The sequence below is a fragment of the Vulpes lagopus genome, chromosome 10 (genome assembly GCF_018345385.1).
Source record: "Vulpes lagopus strain Blue_001 chromosome 10, ASM1834538v1, whole genome shotgun sequence".
Lineage (NCBI taxonomy): Eukaryota > Metazoa > Chordata > Mammalia > Carnivora > Canidae > Vulpes > Vulpes lagopus.
Genome location: NC_054833.1, coordinates 83,047,035 through 83,061,415, shown reverse-complemented (window position 1 = coordinate 83,061,415; position 14,381 = coordinate 83,047,035). Strand labels below are relative to the sequence as shown.

Below are 14,381 nucleotides of genomic sequence, written 5' to 3'. Positions count from 1 at the left end.
GAGGCTCTGCTGGAACGAGAAGAGGAAGTGGGTAAAAGGCGTCCACTCTGCTCCGTCCAACCCAGGCCAGCATTTGGCAAGCTTGTGTACTTTTATATAAAAAGGAATGGCTTTGAGAATACTCTTGCATTTAAAAACCAGTTTCAAAAAAATAAAATGTTTCATTTAACTTGCCTTAATTCAAAAAACAGAAAGAGGTGATGGTTGTTTAAGGATTTAGGTAAGGTAGGTGCACTCCCTTTTTTTTTTTTTTTTAATTTTTTTTTTTAATTTAATTTATTTATGATAGGCACACAGTGAGAGAGAGAAGCAGAGACACAGGCAGAGGGAGAAGCAGGCTCCATGCACCGGAAGCCCGACGTGGGATTCGATCCCGGGTCTCCAGGATCGCGCCCTGGGCCAAAGGCAGGCGCCAAACCGCTGCGCCACCCAGGGATCCCGGTGCACTCCCTTTGATGGGGGGAGAGGGGGTCCCAGTTTCCCTCATCTAAGAGCTCCGTACTTTGCAATTTCCCTCTCTCTTTATGTAGATACTTTTTTTTTTTTTTAAAGATTTTATTTATTCACGAGAGAGAGAGAGGCAGAGACATAGGCAGAGGAAGAAACAAGCTCTATGCAGGAAGCCCGATATGGGACTCGATCTTGGGACTGCGGATCATGCCCTGAGCCAAAGGCAGATGCTCAACCGCTGAGCCACCCAGGCGTCCCTATGTAGATACTTTTTGAAAAAACAAAAAACTTTTTTTTCAAATAGTCTTGCCCATTGTGGGACTTGAACGCCCGACCCTCTACGTATTGAGCTAGTCAGATGCCCCATACTTTTCAATTTCTTTTTTTTTTTCTTTAAAGATTTTTATTTATTCATGAAGAGGCGGAGACACAGGCAGAGGGATATGCAGGCTCCCTTCAGGGAGCCCCACCCGGGACTCACTCAGTCATGCACCCCAGGATCACACCCTGGGCTGAAAGCAGAGGCTCAACCACAGCACCACTTAGGCGTCCCCCGATTTTTGATGGGCAGTACAAAACATCCTATCCAGGGCACCTGGGGGGCTCAGCTGGTGAAGCCTGTGCCTTCAGCTCAGGTCATGGTCCCAGGGTCCTGGGATCGAGTCCTGCATCCCTGCTTCCCCACATCCCTGCAGTAGGGGCCTTGCTCAGCAGAGGGTCCACTTGTCCCTCTCCTTCTGCCCCCTCGCTCCCGCTTGTTCTTTCTCTAATAAAGTCTCAAAACAAATGGAAGGGGGGCACCTGTGTGGCTCAGTGGTTGAGCATTTTAAAATCTTAGACCGGGAGCCATTGTGGAGGGCAGACACATCTTTCCAAAAAACACTTAGTTAATAGAAGGGAATTATGATGATGCATTAACATTTAGCAGAGAAACGTGGGGTTGTCTGCTGCTTGTGCTGAGCTGTTCTGCAGCCGGATTCCCTGACATCCCCTGCCCAGCATGTGGCTTTCTTCTCTGAGGGAGTTCCCCACCATTGAAGACCAGGAGGAAGGACTGTACAAACTGGAGATACAAGTGGACATCTTGGTCCCCAACCTGTCCATCAGCCCACAAAGAGAGGACATAGGTGCCCCTGGGGAGCCCCACTCAGCCCCTGCAGGCTGGAAGGGGGTCCTCTGGCTGCCCAATGGGCTTGGACCTACGGGTACCCGGGGGATCAGGGTGGGGCATACTAGCCTGCATGTGGGTTCTGATCAGGCCCAAGTTCCAGGCCTGGGGAAGGTTTTCCTCTCTGGTTGACACTGCCCCGGGAGGGAGCCAGCTGACTCGGCTGCCCTGCTAGCCACTGGTCAGTGCGTAAGCAAACTCCTGCATTGGCACACACAGGCCACACGGTCCCACTTGACTTCCCTGGGCGTGATTCCCTGGGGGTTTTGGGGACAAGTAGGAGAAACCCAAAATCACTCAGCAATGCCTCCCTACTCTGAGCACGTCTGGCCTGGCTGGGCACTACCAGGGGACCCTGGACCCACCACCTTAACTCCTCTCCCCATTCTGCTTGTTCTGGTCTCACAGGCAAACCCTGGGCTCTGGCACAGCTGGCCCCCACAATGTTCATTACATGGAACCAGTGGGCGGTGCAGGCCTTCAGTGCTTTGTCAGGGAGCCATGGGATTCTTGGAGTCTGGTTCTTGACAAATGGTCAGCTGAAGGCTGACCCGGAACACATGCCCACCAACCCAGAGCGGGCAAACTGAGAACACTGTCAGGGACAGGAAGACCACCTTCCTAGACCCTGCAGTTTGCTTGGGTTCCGGTCTCAATTTCCCATTAGTAGGCCGCTCTGGGAAGTCAGACTGCTGCTGAGAGTGATCTTGCCAGCAGAGGGCGCTAGGGCCACACTCCTAGGCTGAAGGCTCTGGTGGCTACAGCCCTGCCCTGTCCCTGCGACCTCATAGGACCGGCCAGGGCTCCCTGAAGAGGAGCTGCAGGTGACAGAACGTCCTGAGTCTCAGTACCAGGAGGGGCTCAGCTTCTCCAGCGCCAGGCACAAATGTGGACTTCCGTGTGAGTGCTTTCACAGAGCTGGAGCGTTGGGACAAGGTTGGAAAGTACTCCACGGAGACTGCAGGGCTCAGTTTACATCTAATTTACTGTATTTTAAAGTCTGGATGTTAGTGGGGAGGAGGCAAAGTGAGCACTGAGTGGTGCAGACAGAGGAGTACATGCCTTGGTGGGACCGAGGGACAGCAGGTTCTGCTCTCAGGACTTGCCGGGTGGCCCCAGGATAGTAGTCATGACAGGAGGTGGGGTAAGAGGATGCTACAGAGAATCGCTGGGGTGAACCCACCCAGGGGAACCACATCTGTGGAAGCTGCCCACTCAGAAGCAGCACTCCCTTGGGGTGCTGGGAGCAAAGAGCCCTCCTGTTTCCAGAAAAGTGTCATCTGCATCCCGGTGGCTGTCCTGGGGCAGGAAGGCAAGGCCACTGTCCCCAGCAGGCACTACCCTCAGGCCAACTAAACACCCCCGGTAAAGACAATGTTACTGCTCACCCAACTGCTGACCACACCATCAACCTGCCACCACTCCTCCTTCCCTGCCGTTTTACAGATCCTGTCCCCTTGTGGGAAGACTTTGGACCCTGGCCAGAGGCAGCTCCTTGCCCCCCTCATCCACCTTCTACCAACATCTAGGACCTGAGTGGCCCCAGGGACTCAGAACCATCAGCTGGACCAAGCCCTCTCAACCCAATGCCGGCCCTTGCCACCAGAGGGTCTGGTCCTTCACACAGTGAGAGGTCTAGCCACTCTGCTCAGCTGCCTCCTGTCCTGGGCTCAAGGCCAGTCCTGGATCTGAGGTTCTCAGGCTGCCTCGGATTCCCTGTCCACCTTCCTGCTAAATCTTGCCCAAAGGACAGCGCCATGTGCCCAGCTCTTGGCCCAGGTAGGGCAGGGGGTCGCGATGGCACGAGCTGCGGCCACAGCGGCAGCAGAGGGTCAGGCCCAGAGGGTCAGGCCGGGAAGTCAGGTGAGGCCTGCGTCCTAGCAGGCGGCCGCCCAGGCAGGGCGGACCTTCCGCCGCAGGAGAGTTCTGGTGGTGGTGGTGGGGGTTCGGGCGGAATCGCCGCGGGGCAGGCCCTGGTTTCGGCGGTGGGCACCTCCCCCGCCGGGTTCGGGAGAAGGGGGCCCTCGGTGTGGGGCGGCGCGGCCGGCTCACTGCTCCCGGCCCCCGGCCCCCGGCGGCAGGGGGCGCGGGGCGCGGCTGCGTTCGCCGTCCGGCGTGCAGGCCTTGGCGGAAAGCGCCCTCTCGCGGCCCGAACGGAAGGCCGCCGTGACGGTCACCAGGTAGGCGGTACCGGGCGCCAGGCCCTGCAGGGTGGTGCTGTTGCGACCCGCGGGCACCTCCAGGCGCTGCGCCTCGCCGCCCAGAAGCGGCCCGACCTGCACGTGGTAGCCCAGCACCGCGGCGGGGCCCAGCGCCGGGGCCCAGGTGACCCGCAGGCTGCGCGGCCGGGCGTGCGAGATGACGATGCGCTCTGGCCCGGCCTCCTCTGGAGGGGTGGAGAGAAGGGAGGGGGAGCGCACGTGAGCTGGGCGGGGTCTCAGGTCCCGCCCCCGCGGCCGCGCCCGCCCCACCCCACCCCAGCCCGCCCTCCACGCCCAGCTCACCCAGCAGCGTGTGCACCCGCAGGTACTGCGGCCTCACCAGGCGCACGTTTGACTCGGGCACCAGAGCCACATCGTAGTCCGTGTCAGGGGCGAGGTCGACCCAGGCCCAGCCCGTGGCGTTCCCGGGTAGTTGCTGGCGACGCACAGTCCCTGGCTCCGCGCTGGGTGCCAGCTCCAACACGTAGTAGCCAGAGCCTTGGGTCAGCAGGGGCGGCCAGGTCAGGCGGAAGCCGCTGGACGTGACCTCGGAGGCACGGAGCTGCTGTGGCCGCATGGCCTCTGCGGGTGGTGCATGGGGTCAGGCTTCCTCTTGCCCTGCATGGGGCCCCGACTTCGGACTCAGGGAGGACCGGGCAGGGAGAGGTGGGGACCTGGAGCACTAGGGAGCCAGGCTCCGCAATGCAAGCTGTGCTCATGACCCACACACCGGCGACGACAGTGCAATCGCCCACTTGGGACGCCACCTGGCGTTTCCCTGCCTGCCTCAGCCATAAACCTGGACAGGTGAGGATGTATAATGGCCACTTCCTGTCCACTCCAGTGCCCTGAATAAGGGCCCCTCAAAGGTAGTGTCTGAGAATAGAGCACCAGCCACCCCAGCCCGAGTGGCCAGCACAGGTGTGGTCAGCTCAGCTCTGGAGAGTCAAGGCAAAGGGGCGCCATCGGTGCAGCCAGAAGATGGGAGGCCATGCGTGGGTGGGCGGACACCCTGAGGAGTGGTGATGTGACAACCCCAGGAGGAGCTGTACATGGGGTCACAGTACTGCCTGCCTCAGGTTTCTTGGAGGGGGGCTCCTGGGTGGGACCCCCAAATGTGCATTACTCCTGAGCCTGTGACCCCACGTGGCTATCTGAGTGACCATGCAAGCACATAAGGTTGATAAATGTCTGGGCAGGATTATGCCCATTGGGATCCTGATGCTTCCTCCTTTAATGCTGGGTGCTACAGCAGTCAGCCTGGCACTCATCCTCCTGCCCATCCCCCCATATGCAGACCCCACCCTACATACAGCTTCACTGCCCTGCAGCCTTGGGTCTTTCCTGTCCAGCTGCTTGCCTTTCCTCCTGCTGTCCCCTGTGGGCTCAGGGGCCACCAGGGGCCCATGTCCCTGGGGGAAACCTTTGGGAGGACCCCCACCCCTCTGCAATCCAGTCCAACCCCTTCCTGTTTTTGGTGGATGATTAACCCACAGGCAGAGACTTAGGAAGAACCCTGGGGTTAGTGACATTTTTCAGTGGATAGAGCTGGCTGAGCCAGTAATCAGGCTGTTCATCTCCAGCCCCTCTCACTGTGAGGTTTCCCTGGGGGTGGAGGGTGCCAAGGGTGGTCCCTAAGAAAGTTGGTGGGGAGCTGCTAGCCCCTGCAGTGGGCCCTGCCTGCTCTAGCCTTCTCTCCAGCAATCCTAAAAACCACCATTGGTGTGAACCCACACACACTCCTCTGTGACGGTCCCTACCCCTGGGGTAGTAGGGCCTAAGCTCTGTGGGAGGCAGTCCTGGCCCTTCCTGACCTTGCTCTCTCATTCCCAGGCATGGTAGGACTTGACACACATACAGGAGTCTGTGCTGTCCATCTGCAGAGTCCTGGGGCTTGGACCCTCCCTCTTCCTCTCATGTACCCACATCCCACCAGATGCAGCCCCTTGGTCTCCTGGCCCACTTCAGGCCCCCAACTGATGGGTAGGCCCATAATCAGAAACCCCCACCTGGAGGTGTTTACTCAAGCCTGGCTCTCTGTCCCGCTGCAGCCCAGGCAGGGGGGCCTACGGGGCACACAGCTGGAGCTGTCCCTAAAGGACGCTCAGAGAAGCCATGTGTGTCACCTCCCTGCTGAACCCCCAACCCACACTAACTCCAGAGCCCTGGCCCCTGCTCCAGGCACTCTAGTTCCTCTCACCCCACCTCTTCCTGGGGCCCTTGCTGGGGTCTCCCAGGCCCTACCAAGAATGGATCCCGTCAGCTCCTGGGCAATGATGTGCAGGTCATCGACATCCACAAACTGCAGGTGCTTCTCAGGAGGGGCCGAGGCAGCAGCTGACAGCTCCAGGAGGTTGCCACGGCCAGTACTGACGATGAAGACAGTGACACCCAGGTCCTTCAGCTCCTGCATGGGGGGCCCCACGGGGTCGCTGGAGCCGCCGTCTGTCACCCACACCAGCACTTTGGGCACCCCTGGCCGGGCCCCTGCCACCTCTGCAAACAGCTGCTCCTTGGCGTAAGCCAGCGCCAGGCCAGTGTTGGTGTCGCCCATGCGCTGAGCTGCAGCACGTATGGCATCCTGGACAGCCTCACCTGAGCTGTGCTGGCCGAAGGGGAACTCGGTGTACGGGCGGCTGCCCACATGTACCAGGCTGGCACGCAGAGCCCCGGGGCCCAGGGGCAGCAGGGCCACCAGCTGCCCCAAAAACTCCCGAACTCGGGAAAACTCATAATGAGACACGCTGGCCGAGCTGTCCAACAGAAACAGCAGGTCCCCCTGGGGGGCTGAGGCTGGGGCGCCTGGGGGAGAGGGGAGAGTTCAGCCCCAGGTGGTAGCCCCCAGAGAGCCCCACACCCAGGGCAGAACCCCCAGGGCCTGAGCTTTCCTGAAGCTGGAGCTTGCCCAAGTAGGCCCTGAAAGCCTGCTTCACCCTACCCCCAAAGGTCCTGACAGTGGCACCTGTGGGGGAACAAGGGGAGGGGTCCTGAGCCAGTAAGTGGCCCACAATCTCAGTAGGGTCTAGCTCTGCCCCCTGGCCATGTACCTGGGGTGCTCTCTGGGCTCAAATCTCATATGTAAAGGAGAGCTAACCCCTCAAAGCCCCGGCATCCTCCCTTTGCTCAGCAGACTCTGCAGGGTGGAGCCAAGGGTCCTGGCCCAGCCCCTAGGAGTATGGGTGGACAGGCTTGGGTCACAGGGGGTTCCTTTCCTCAGGCTTGGCTTCCAGAGAACCAGCCTCCAGGCTGGAGCTCAGGCCCACAGCCCTGCCTCTAGGTAAAGCAACTAGTGTGTGTCGGGGGGCACAAAGCAGCTGGGGAGACTGGGCACTGAGGGGGACAGAGAATGATCACAGCCGGTGCAGCCAGGCTGGAGTCGTCACCCCACTTACAGATGGTGTCACGCCTCCTCCAGAGCCATCCCCTGCTCCATCTGGACCCAGGAAGTGGTTACCTGCTGCAGCAGCCTGAGGCCCCCCCCCCTCCCAGGCCTTCCCCCTCCTCCCGGCACCCCTTCCACCACTGGGCCAAGGGCTGACAGGATTCTCTTCTGTGCCTTGCGGCCTGTTTCCCCCAATCCAGCCCTCTTACCGTCCCATCCCTCATCCCAAGGAGAAAAAAACTGAGGCAGGGACCGCCTTCCCGACAGACACCTCCCCCTACCTTTCCACACGCCCCACCCCCCCAATCTGGTGCCTGCCTCGCAGCCCGGGGCACCTGGGCCCGCCCACCGCAGGTGCGTGGGATACCCTGCGGCGGTCCCGACCCAGCGGGCCGCAGCGGGAAGACTAGAGGTGCCCTGCGCCGGCGGCCCGGGGCAGGGGCGCCGCCCGAGCTGGACTGCAGCCCGCCGCCTGCCTCACTCACCACGTTCGGCGCCGCTCCGCGCCAGCGCCAGCCGTAGGCTCAGGGCCAGGCTGAGCGCCTTCCAGGCCAGCATCGCGCGCTAAGGGAAGGGGCGCGCTCGTCCTCCGCTCTCGGCTCGCTCTCTCGGGGACTGCAGGGCGCGCCGCCGCGCAGGCCGGACCCGGCCCCGCCCCCTGGGGCCCCGCCCCCGAGACCCAGGCCCCGCCCCCGGGAGCACAGGCCCCGCGTGCAGAAGCGCACAGACTCCGGGAGGCTTGCACGCCGACAGACCCGGGCGGGCAGCGACACGCCGCGCTCCAGAGCTGTGACCGCGGCACCCACGCGTGGACGTGCAGACACACATCCCCACCTCTCTGTCCTGGTTGGGAGGCCTCGGGGTCCGAGCTGTCCCCTGCCCCTGGGCGGGAGCAGAGCAGGGAACTATGACGCTGGGCACCCCCCCAAGCCCACCGCCCGTGACCCCTCAGTGCTAGTAGTCCCTGAAATCAGGCCCAAGGGCAGTCCAGGTGTGCGACGGGACTGGGGGTGACACCCAGAGCAACCTCAGGCTAGCGAGGTCCAGGCCCTGGACTCACTTCTACCACAGGGCTGAGAGAAGGGTAGGCATTGGAGGCTGGACACTTATAAAGAAAACAGGGCATTGGGAGGGGCGGAGGCCAGAAGGACACAAAGCCCCCTACTCCACCTGGCTCCCTGGAAGAAGAGACTTAGGAGCAGGGAATGGCTGTTCAGGCCCTGTCCAGTGTGACCATGCTGGAATGATTGTTGTTCTCATATCCCCTGCCCAATGAAGGGCCCAGGGCCTGACCCCAGATCAAACGCCAGGACCAGGATCCCTGGGTTGCGCAGCGGTTTAGTGCCTGCCTTTGGCCCAGGGCGCGATCCTGGAGACCTGGGATCGAGTCCCACATCGGGCTCCCAGTGCATGGAGCCTGCTTCTCCCTCTGCCTGTGTCTCTGCCTCTCTCTTTCTCTCACTGTGTGCCTATCATAAATAAACAAAATAAAAAAAAAAATAAATAAATAAAAATAAAATAAAAATAAAAATAAAAACTCTCAAAAACTTAAAAAAAAAAAAAAAACACCAGGACCAAGGGCAGGCTCCCAGCCCTCTGGAGGGACCCATGAGCAAGCCAGGAACCTTGCCATCTGGGATTCTGGTGGGGCCAGGCCAGGCATGGCTGACTGCAGGGGGCACCCTGGGTACCACTTTGGCCTTCAGGGCAGATTCCCTACCCTTAGGTGGGGCAGGGCAAGGTCTTCCAGGCAGGAGCTGAGGGTCCAGATGAGGTCCCTCAGTACTGGTAAGACCACTGCCCTCTCCCAGCCACTGTGTGGAGCCAGGAGGGCACAGGTCCCCAGTGCGAGGTGGCAATGGTGCCTCTGCCAGGATGTCCACTCCCTTCCCCACTCTGCAGGAGGATGCTCAGCAGCAAGGACGGATGGGACTCAATGGTTTTCCTTCCTCCCTTTATGGCAGGTGAGACACTCTGTTAGACAGGCTGGAGCTCCAACTTTGCCTAAAAAAGGAAGTGGCTCAGCCAAGCTGGAGGAGCTGGGGCAGGAACGAGCGAGAACTGTGTCCCCGCTGCCCCCACCCCCTCAGACGGAGTCTTGGCAGTGCTGGTGCTGGCTCAGCTCCACAGACCTCAGGCTGCTGTTGGGACCAGAAACTGCCTGGTGCTTCCGCCTGGGCCCCGTTGAAGGGGGTGGGACACAGGCTTGGTCCCCTGAAGTCCAGGGCGTGCCTCCCAGGGGGGCCTTGCCTGGCACCCAGCCCTGAGACAAACCAGGCAGACCAGGGCTGCAGCTGGCGGGGACAGTGAGTGGACGCCAGGGCCAGGTGGTGGCAGCTGGGGGCTGGGGCTCCCGCCAAGAGCCAACCCAGGGGGCACCGGGGTTGAGGTACCCAGGTAAACGTGCAAACACCTCATGGCTCATCCTCCCTCTTACTGGGCACCCACTGTCGGGGGCAGGGAGCTGGGCCATGGTGGGCTGCTGCCCTGTGGTGAGGCAGCAGCCGCTTTGCTTGTTCCCCAACCCCTGTGGAGCCAGCAGAGCCTGGTCACACTGTGGCCTGTGCTGTTGGGCTGACAGAGAAGTTTCCCTCCCTTCTGGAAAAACTGAGCGGGTCTTCTTGGCCACGACTCAGGCCCTCAAGGAAGCAGCCGCCCTCCTCCCTCCAGCCTCTCCTACCAAGGGAGAAAGGATGAGAGGCCCAGTGTGAGGATGGGTCTGTTGACGCCCCTGCCTGGGCTTAGCTGAACTCAGCCACCAGCCCCAGTAGAGTTTCTTTTCAGTTCTTCGGCTCATTCTTCCTGCTCATGCTGAGCTCTTACCTGACCCCTGGGAGATGCCCCGCCTCCCCCCTGCCTGCATCTGGTCAGTTCTACTCCCCCAGCCCCTGTACTGCCCTGAGGCTCTCCTGGCCACACTGACCCTGCTGCCAGCATCATGGCAAGTCTCATTCCAGTGTCCTGCACTCCTCAAGGGGAGACACAGGCAGATGGAGAGTCCCTAGGGAGAGCAGGGGTCAGCCAGGAGTGTAATAATTGTCAGGGTCAGGCCTGTGCTTGAGGCAGACGCCAGAGGAAGCACAAACATAATTGTCCGGAAACCTCCTCTCAGAAGAAAGACAGGCTGGGAGGCCGAGGGGTTGAGAAGGACACAGTGAGCCAGGACACAGCAGGCCCTGCCCACCCGCCCTCTTCCTCCCCCAGGCCTGGCCCCTGCCTGGGCCTGGTGTGACTGAGGAGGGCCTCCCCCACTCCCCCACCCCGCAGCCTTGGCCCAGTCTGAGAGCCCCAGAGCATCACTTCCTGGCACTGGCCCATCCCATCCCACTGGTCCACAGGCAGGTGGAGGGGGTTCCATGAAACCCAGGGACATAGCTCTCTGAAGGCCCTGGCCCTGCCCCCACTGGTTCCACGGAACAGTCCCTCCTCCGCACAGACCAGGCCTCTGCAGAGAAGAAGGGCCTTTTGTCCCTAGCTCACTGTGGTCATGTTGACCCTAGGGAAAGGGCAGTTCGCAAGGCCTATGACCCCAGCCTGAGTGCACTCTGGGCCTAAGGGGTGGAGCAGTGTGGGCCCCTTCCCTCACCAGTGGGGCACCCTGTGCTGCTATCTTTCATGTGTTTGTATCTCACATAGATGTACCCATGCACATTACTTGAGGACACTGAAAGAGGAACAGGGGTTGCTATGGTCCTGAGTTGGGGGTGTGGGGCAAGCTGGAGGCCCCAGATCCCACCACATGGTAGCTAGTGGGGCAGAGGGTGAGGGCAGCAAGAGAAGCAGGTCCTCTCAGAAGGGAACTTGGGCCATGCTGCCACCCACCCAGCTGCCCCACCCACACATTCTTCTAGACTCCACCTGTTCCTTCATGGTCAGGGACATGCTAGCACCTAAAGGACTGGTCCTGAGGGTCTGCAGGTCCTGTTGTCTCACTCCGCAGGAGCCCAGGCCAGCCCTCTGTGGTCCTACAGCTGAATCCCACTCAGGGCGGGCAGCCTGGGCATTAGGTGGGTATCACCCTGTCTGTGTTCATCCCAGCAAGTCTGTGCTGGGGCCAGCCACATGCCAAATTCTGCATCGGGGACATGCAGGCACCCTGTCCTCTGAGGGCTGCCAGGCTGGAAGGGGGACAAGCATGCTTGCCAAGATTCAAGTCTACTTATTTTCCCTGTCAGGGGTGGGACCATGTTATACCAGATGGGCACAAGCTACAGGAAGTTCCAAGACCCTACGGTGGAAGCTGGCTGGTGTGTGTAAGGGCAGTAAGGAGGCCTGGGGGCAGAAAGGGTGGGGAAGGTTGTAGGGCTTTCATGGGCAAGGCAAGAGCCCATGCCATGTGTGGGGCAGGGTTGATGCCAGGGTCCTAATGCTACTCATCTAAGGGGCCCCAGGGTAGTTGCCATCTTAGGTAGATGCTAAAGGACAGGGGAAGGAGGCAGAAATGAAGGTCAGCATCCAGGCTCCTGAGAGTGTAGCTTGTGCAGAGACCTGAGTAGTGTGCCTTTCCTGCAGTGGGACCCCAGCTTTTGTTCCCTCTGCTGGAAATTTACAGGAAGATAATCGCCCTACCCCCAGGCAGGGTCCAGGCCAGTTTGGATTGGTAAGCAGAGAGCAGGGAGGGACAGACCAGTGTCAATACTTTGGTAGGGGCTCCCCAGAGATCAGGATAGGGCCCTGGGGGCAGAATGAGGAACTTAGCCTTCAGAGACAGCACTACGCAGCTCACTCACCTGTTCCAGCCCAGAACCCCTTGCCTAGCCCACATGCCTGGATGGGAGCAGGGCTTAGATCAGGTGTGTGGCTGACAGGAATGAACTGGCCAAATCCCCAGGACCCCTACTAGTTGCCACCAATGTCTGAGGGTGTGCCTGCAGACACCTGAGCTCCCAGGAAATACTTCGTGAATGAATAAATGATCTTGGGCAGGTCCAGGAGCCTTATGGAGCCCAATCTCCTGATCTGTGGGGTTGGAACCATGTCTCTGCCTGGGGTATTAGGGAAAGCAGACAAAGGGACACATGCACATGCACTCACACAGGCGCACACTGTGGAGACCCCTCCCCCATGACTAGGCACACTCTTACAGGGCAGGGATCTGGGCACCTGGGAAAAAAGCATTTGTTGCCCAAAGTAGAGGTCTCTGCCTGCCCCACCAGTAACTAAAGGCCACCGCTCTTGACTTTCCCCCACTGGACCTCTAAAAGCCAACTGCTGAGCCCCTTCTGTTAACCTCCTACAGCGCCCCCACAGGTTCTCCTTTTGTGAGTGGCTGTGCAGAGCTGGAGCTGAGGCAGGTCATCCCTGGGGTCAGTTAGAGGCCATGCAGTGCTCCTGCGGCAGGCCTGGGAAGTTGGGACACACCTTAGGAACCCGAGGTTCTGGCAGCTGAGCTCCCCATGAAGGCCTCCCCCCTACCCCCCCACCAGGCCCAGCTGTTGTTTTGATGACTCTGGGGCCAGACAGATCCTCAGGAGAGTCCTCATCTTCGAAGCCTAGCCAGAGCCTGCCCAACCTTGGGCAGGAGGGGAAGGAAGGCGGCTTCAGACCAAGGGAAGCTCTCCTTGGGAGCTGGGCAGTCGGCCAGGCTCCTGTCTGACTGGGCGCAGACAATTGGAAAACCCCAAGAACTCCTGTGGGATCTAAGCCAGCCACACACCGAGCTCTGCTCAAGGCCACGGAACAACCCCTGAGCCTTGTCATAGCCTAAACCCTGAGCTCTGGCCCTGCCACTCACACAGAGACCTGCCGACAACATGGTATGCTAGATCCTTTAAAAGGTCTTTCAGCTAACCCTAGATTCTGGACAAATAACAAGATACACATTTTAGTAGTTTTTTTTTTTTTTTAAAGTAATCTGTACACCCAACATGGGGCTTGAACTGACAACTCTGAGATCAAGAGTCACATGCTCTACTGACTGGGCCAGCTAGTTGCCCCAAGAAACACAGTTTTAAGACACTGCTGGGCTTACAGGGAAGTAAATATCTTCTAATGTTTCCCCCAAATTAAAAACACTAAAAATAAATAAACAGAAGAATAATCAACAGAAACTCAGGAAGATGAAAGGAAACAGGTGGGGTATCAGGGAGGCCCCTTGACGAAGGGATGGGGAGCCACAGGTGCAATTACAGAAGCTGGCCCAGGACCCAAGCCAGGCCCAGATAGGGCATGCCGTGCAGAGGGAATCCCTCCTGGAAGGACATGCCTACAGGATGCTCACAGGTGCAGGTTGACAGTGGAAAATGAGCATCCATTCAAAGAAACACTATATTGTTAGTGAGAATCAGCAGAAACAACAAATAACAGATTCATACCCCCAGAGAGTAAGAAATTAGAATTGTTAGGTACAGAATATAAAATAACTGTGGGTAGGGGCACCTGGGTAGCTCAGTCAGTTGAGCATCTGCCTTCAGCTCAGGTCATGATCTCAGGGTCTTGGGATCAAGCCCACATGGGGGTCCCCGCTCAGCTGGGAGTCTGTTTCTCTTCTGCCTCTGAGCCTTCCCCCCACCTTGTGCACTCTCGCATTCTCTCTGTCTCAAATAAATAAATAAAATCTTTAAAAAAATAACTGTGGGTGAAATGCTCAAGAAATTGATGCAAAACTGGAATCCCAAAATTGAAATGCACGGAGACTCTCTCCCATCTGATGAGATTTGAATAAGAAACAAGTATAACTTTTTGATATAATAAAATAACTTAAAATTAATTAAATCTGCTAATTGGCAGATTAGACATTAGACACAACCAACGAATTAGTGAACTGGAAGAAGATAAAGAAATTGCTCAGAATGCAGCCCAGAGAGCCAGGAAGACAAAAATACAAGAGACAGGCAAGTGGACACCAGGAGGAAAGGGGAAGAGATGCTCCCAAAAAAAGAATGCAAACAATCAACGGGAGGCCAATTTGGTGACATAGGTAACGGCTGAGAATTCTCTAGAACTGATGGGAAGCACAGTGTATACTGAATGGGTGAATAAGAACACATCCACGACTAAAAACATGCTTAAAGGGCAGCCTGGGTGGCTCAGCGGTTTAGTGCCGCCGTCAGCCCAGGGCGTGATCCTGGAGAGCCAGGATCATGTCCCAGTCCGGCTCCCTACATGGAGCCTGCTTCTCCCTCTACCTGTGTCTCTGCCTCTGTGTGTGTGTGTCTCTCATGAATAAATAAATAAAATC

At 58.6% G+C, this 14,381-nt stretch overlaps 1 protein-coding gene across 1 annotated transcript; it reads right to left on the bottom strand.

The window, feature by feature from the left end:
- Window positions 1-2,585: 2,585 nt before the first annotated feature.
- Window positions 2,586-7,841, bottom strand: VWA1 (von Willebrand factor A domain containing 1). Its single transcript, XM_041772670.1, has 4 exons — window positions 7,687-7,841; window positions 6,064-6,621; window positions 4,123-4,401; window positions 2,586-4,004 (listed from the first exon to the last, which is right to left on the bottom strand). The coding sequence occupies exons 1-4, from the start codon at window positions 7,757-7,759 to the stop codon at window positions 3,667-3,669; spliced, it is 1,248 nt and encodes a 415-aa protein (XP_041628604.1). The 5' UTR covers window positions 7,760-7,841; the 3' UTR covers window positions 2,586-3,666.
- Window positions 7,842-14,381: the final 6,540 nt, after the last annotated feature.

Bases quoted from the DNA above. Each gene is read 5' to 3' on its own strand.
- VWA1 (XM_041772670.1), bottom strand. From the start codon at position 7,759: ATGCTGGCCTGGAAGGCGCTCAGCCTGGCCCTGAGCCTACGGCTGGCG. The intron at 6,622-7,686 runs GTGAGTGAGGCA...CCTCTCCCCCAG, and splicing joins GCGGAGCGGCGCCGAACGTG to GCGCCCCAGCCTCAGCCCCC. The intron at 4,402-6,063 runs GTAGGGCCTGGG...CACCACCCGCAG, and splicing joins GCTGACGGGATCCATTCTTG to AGGCCATGCGGCCACAGCAG.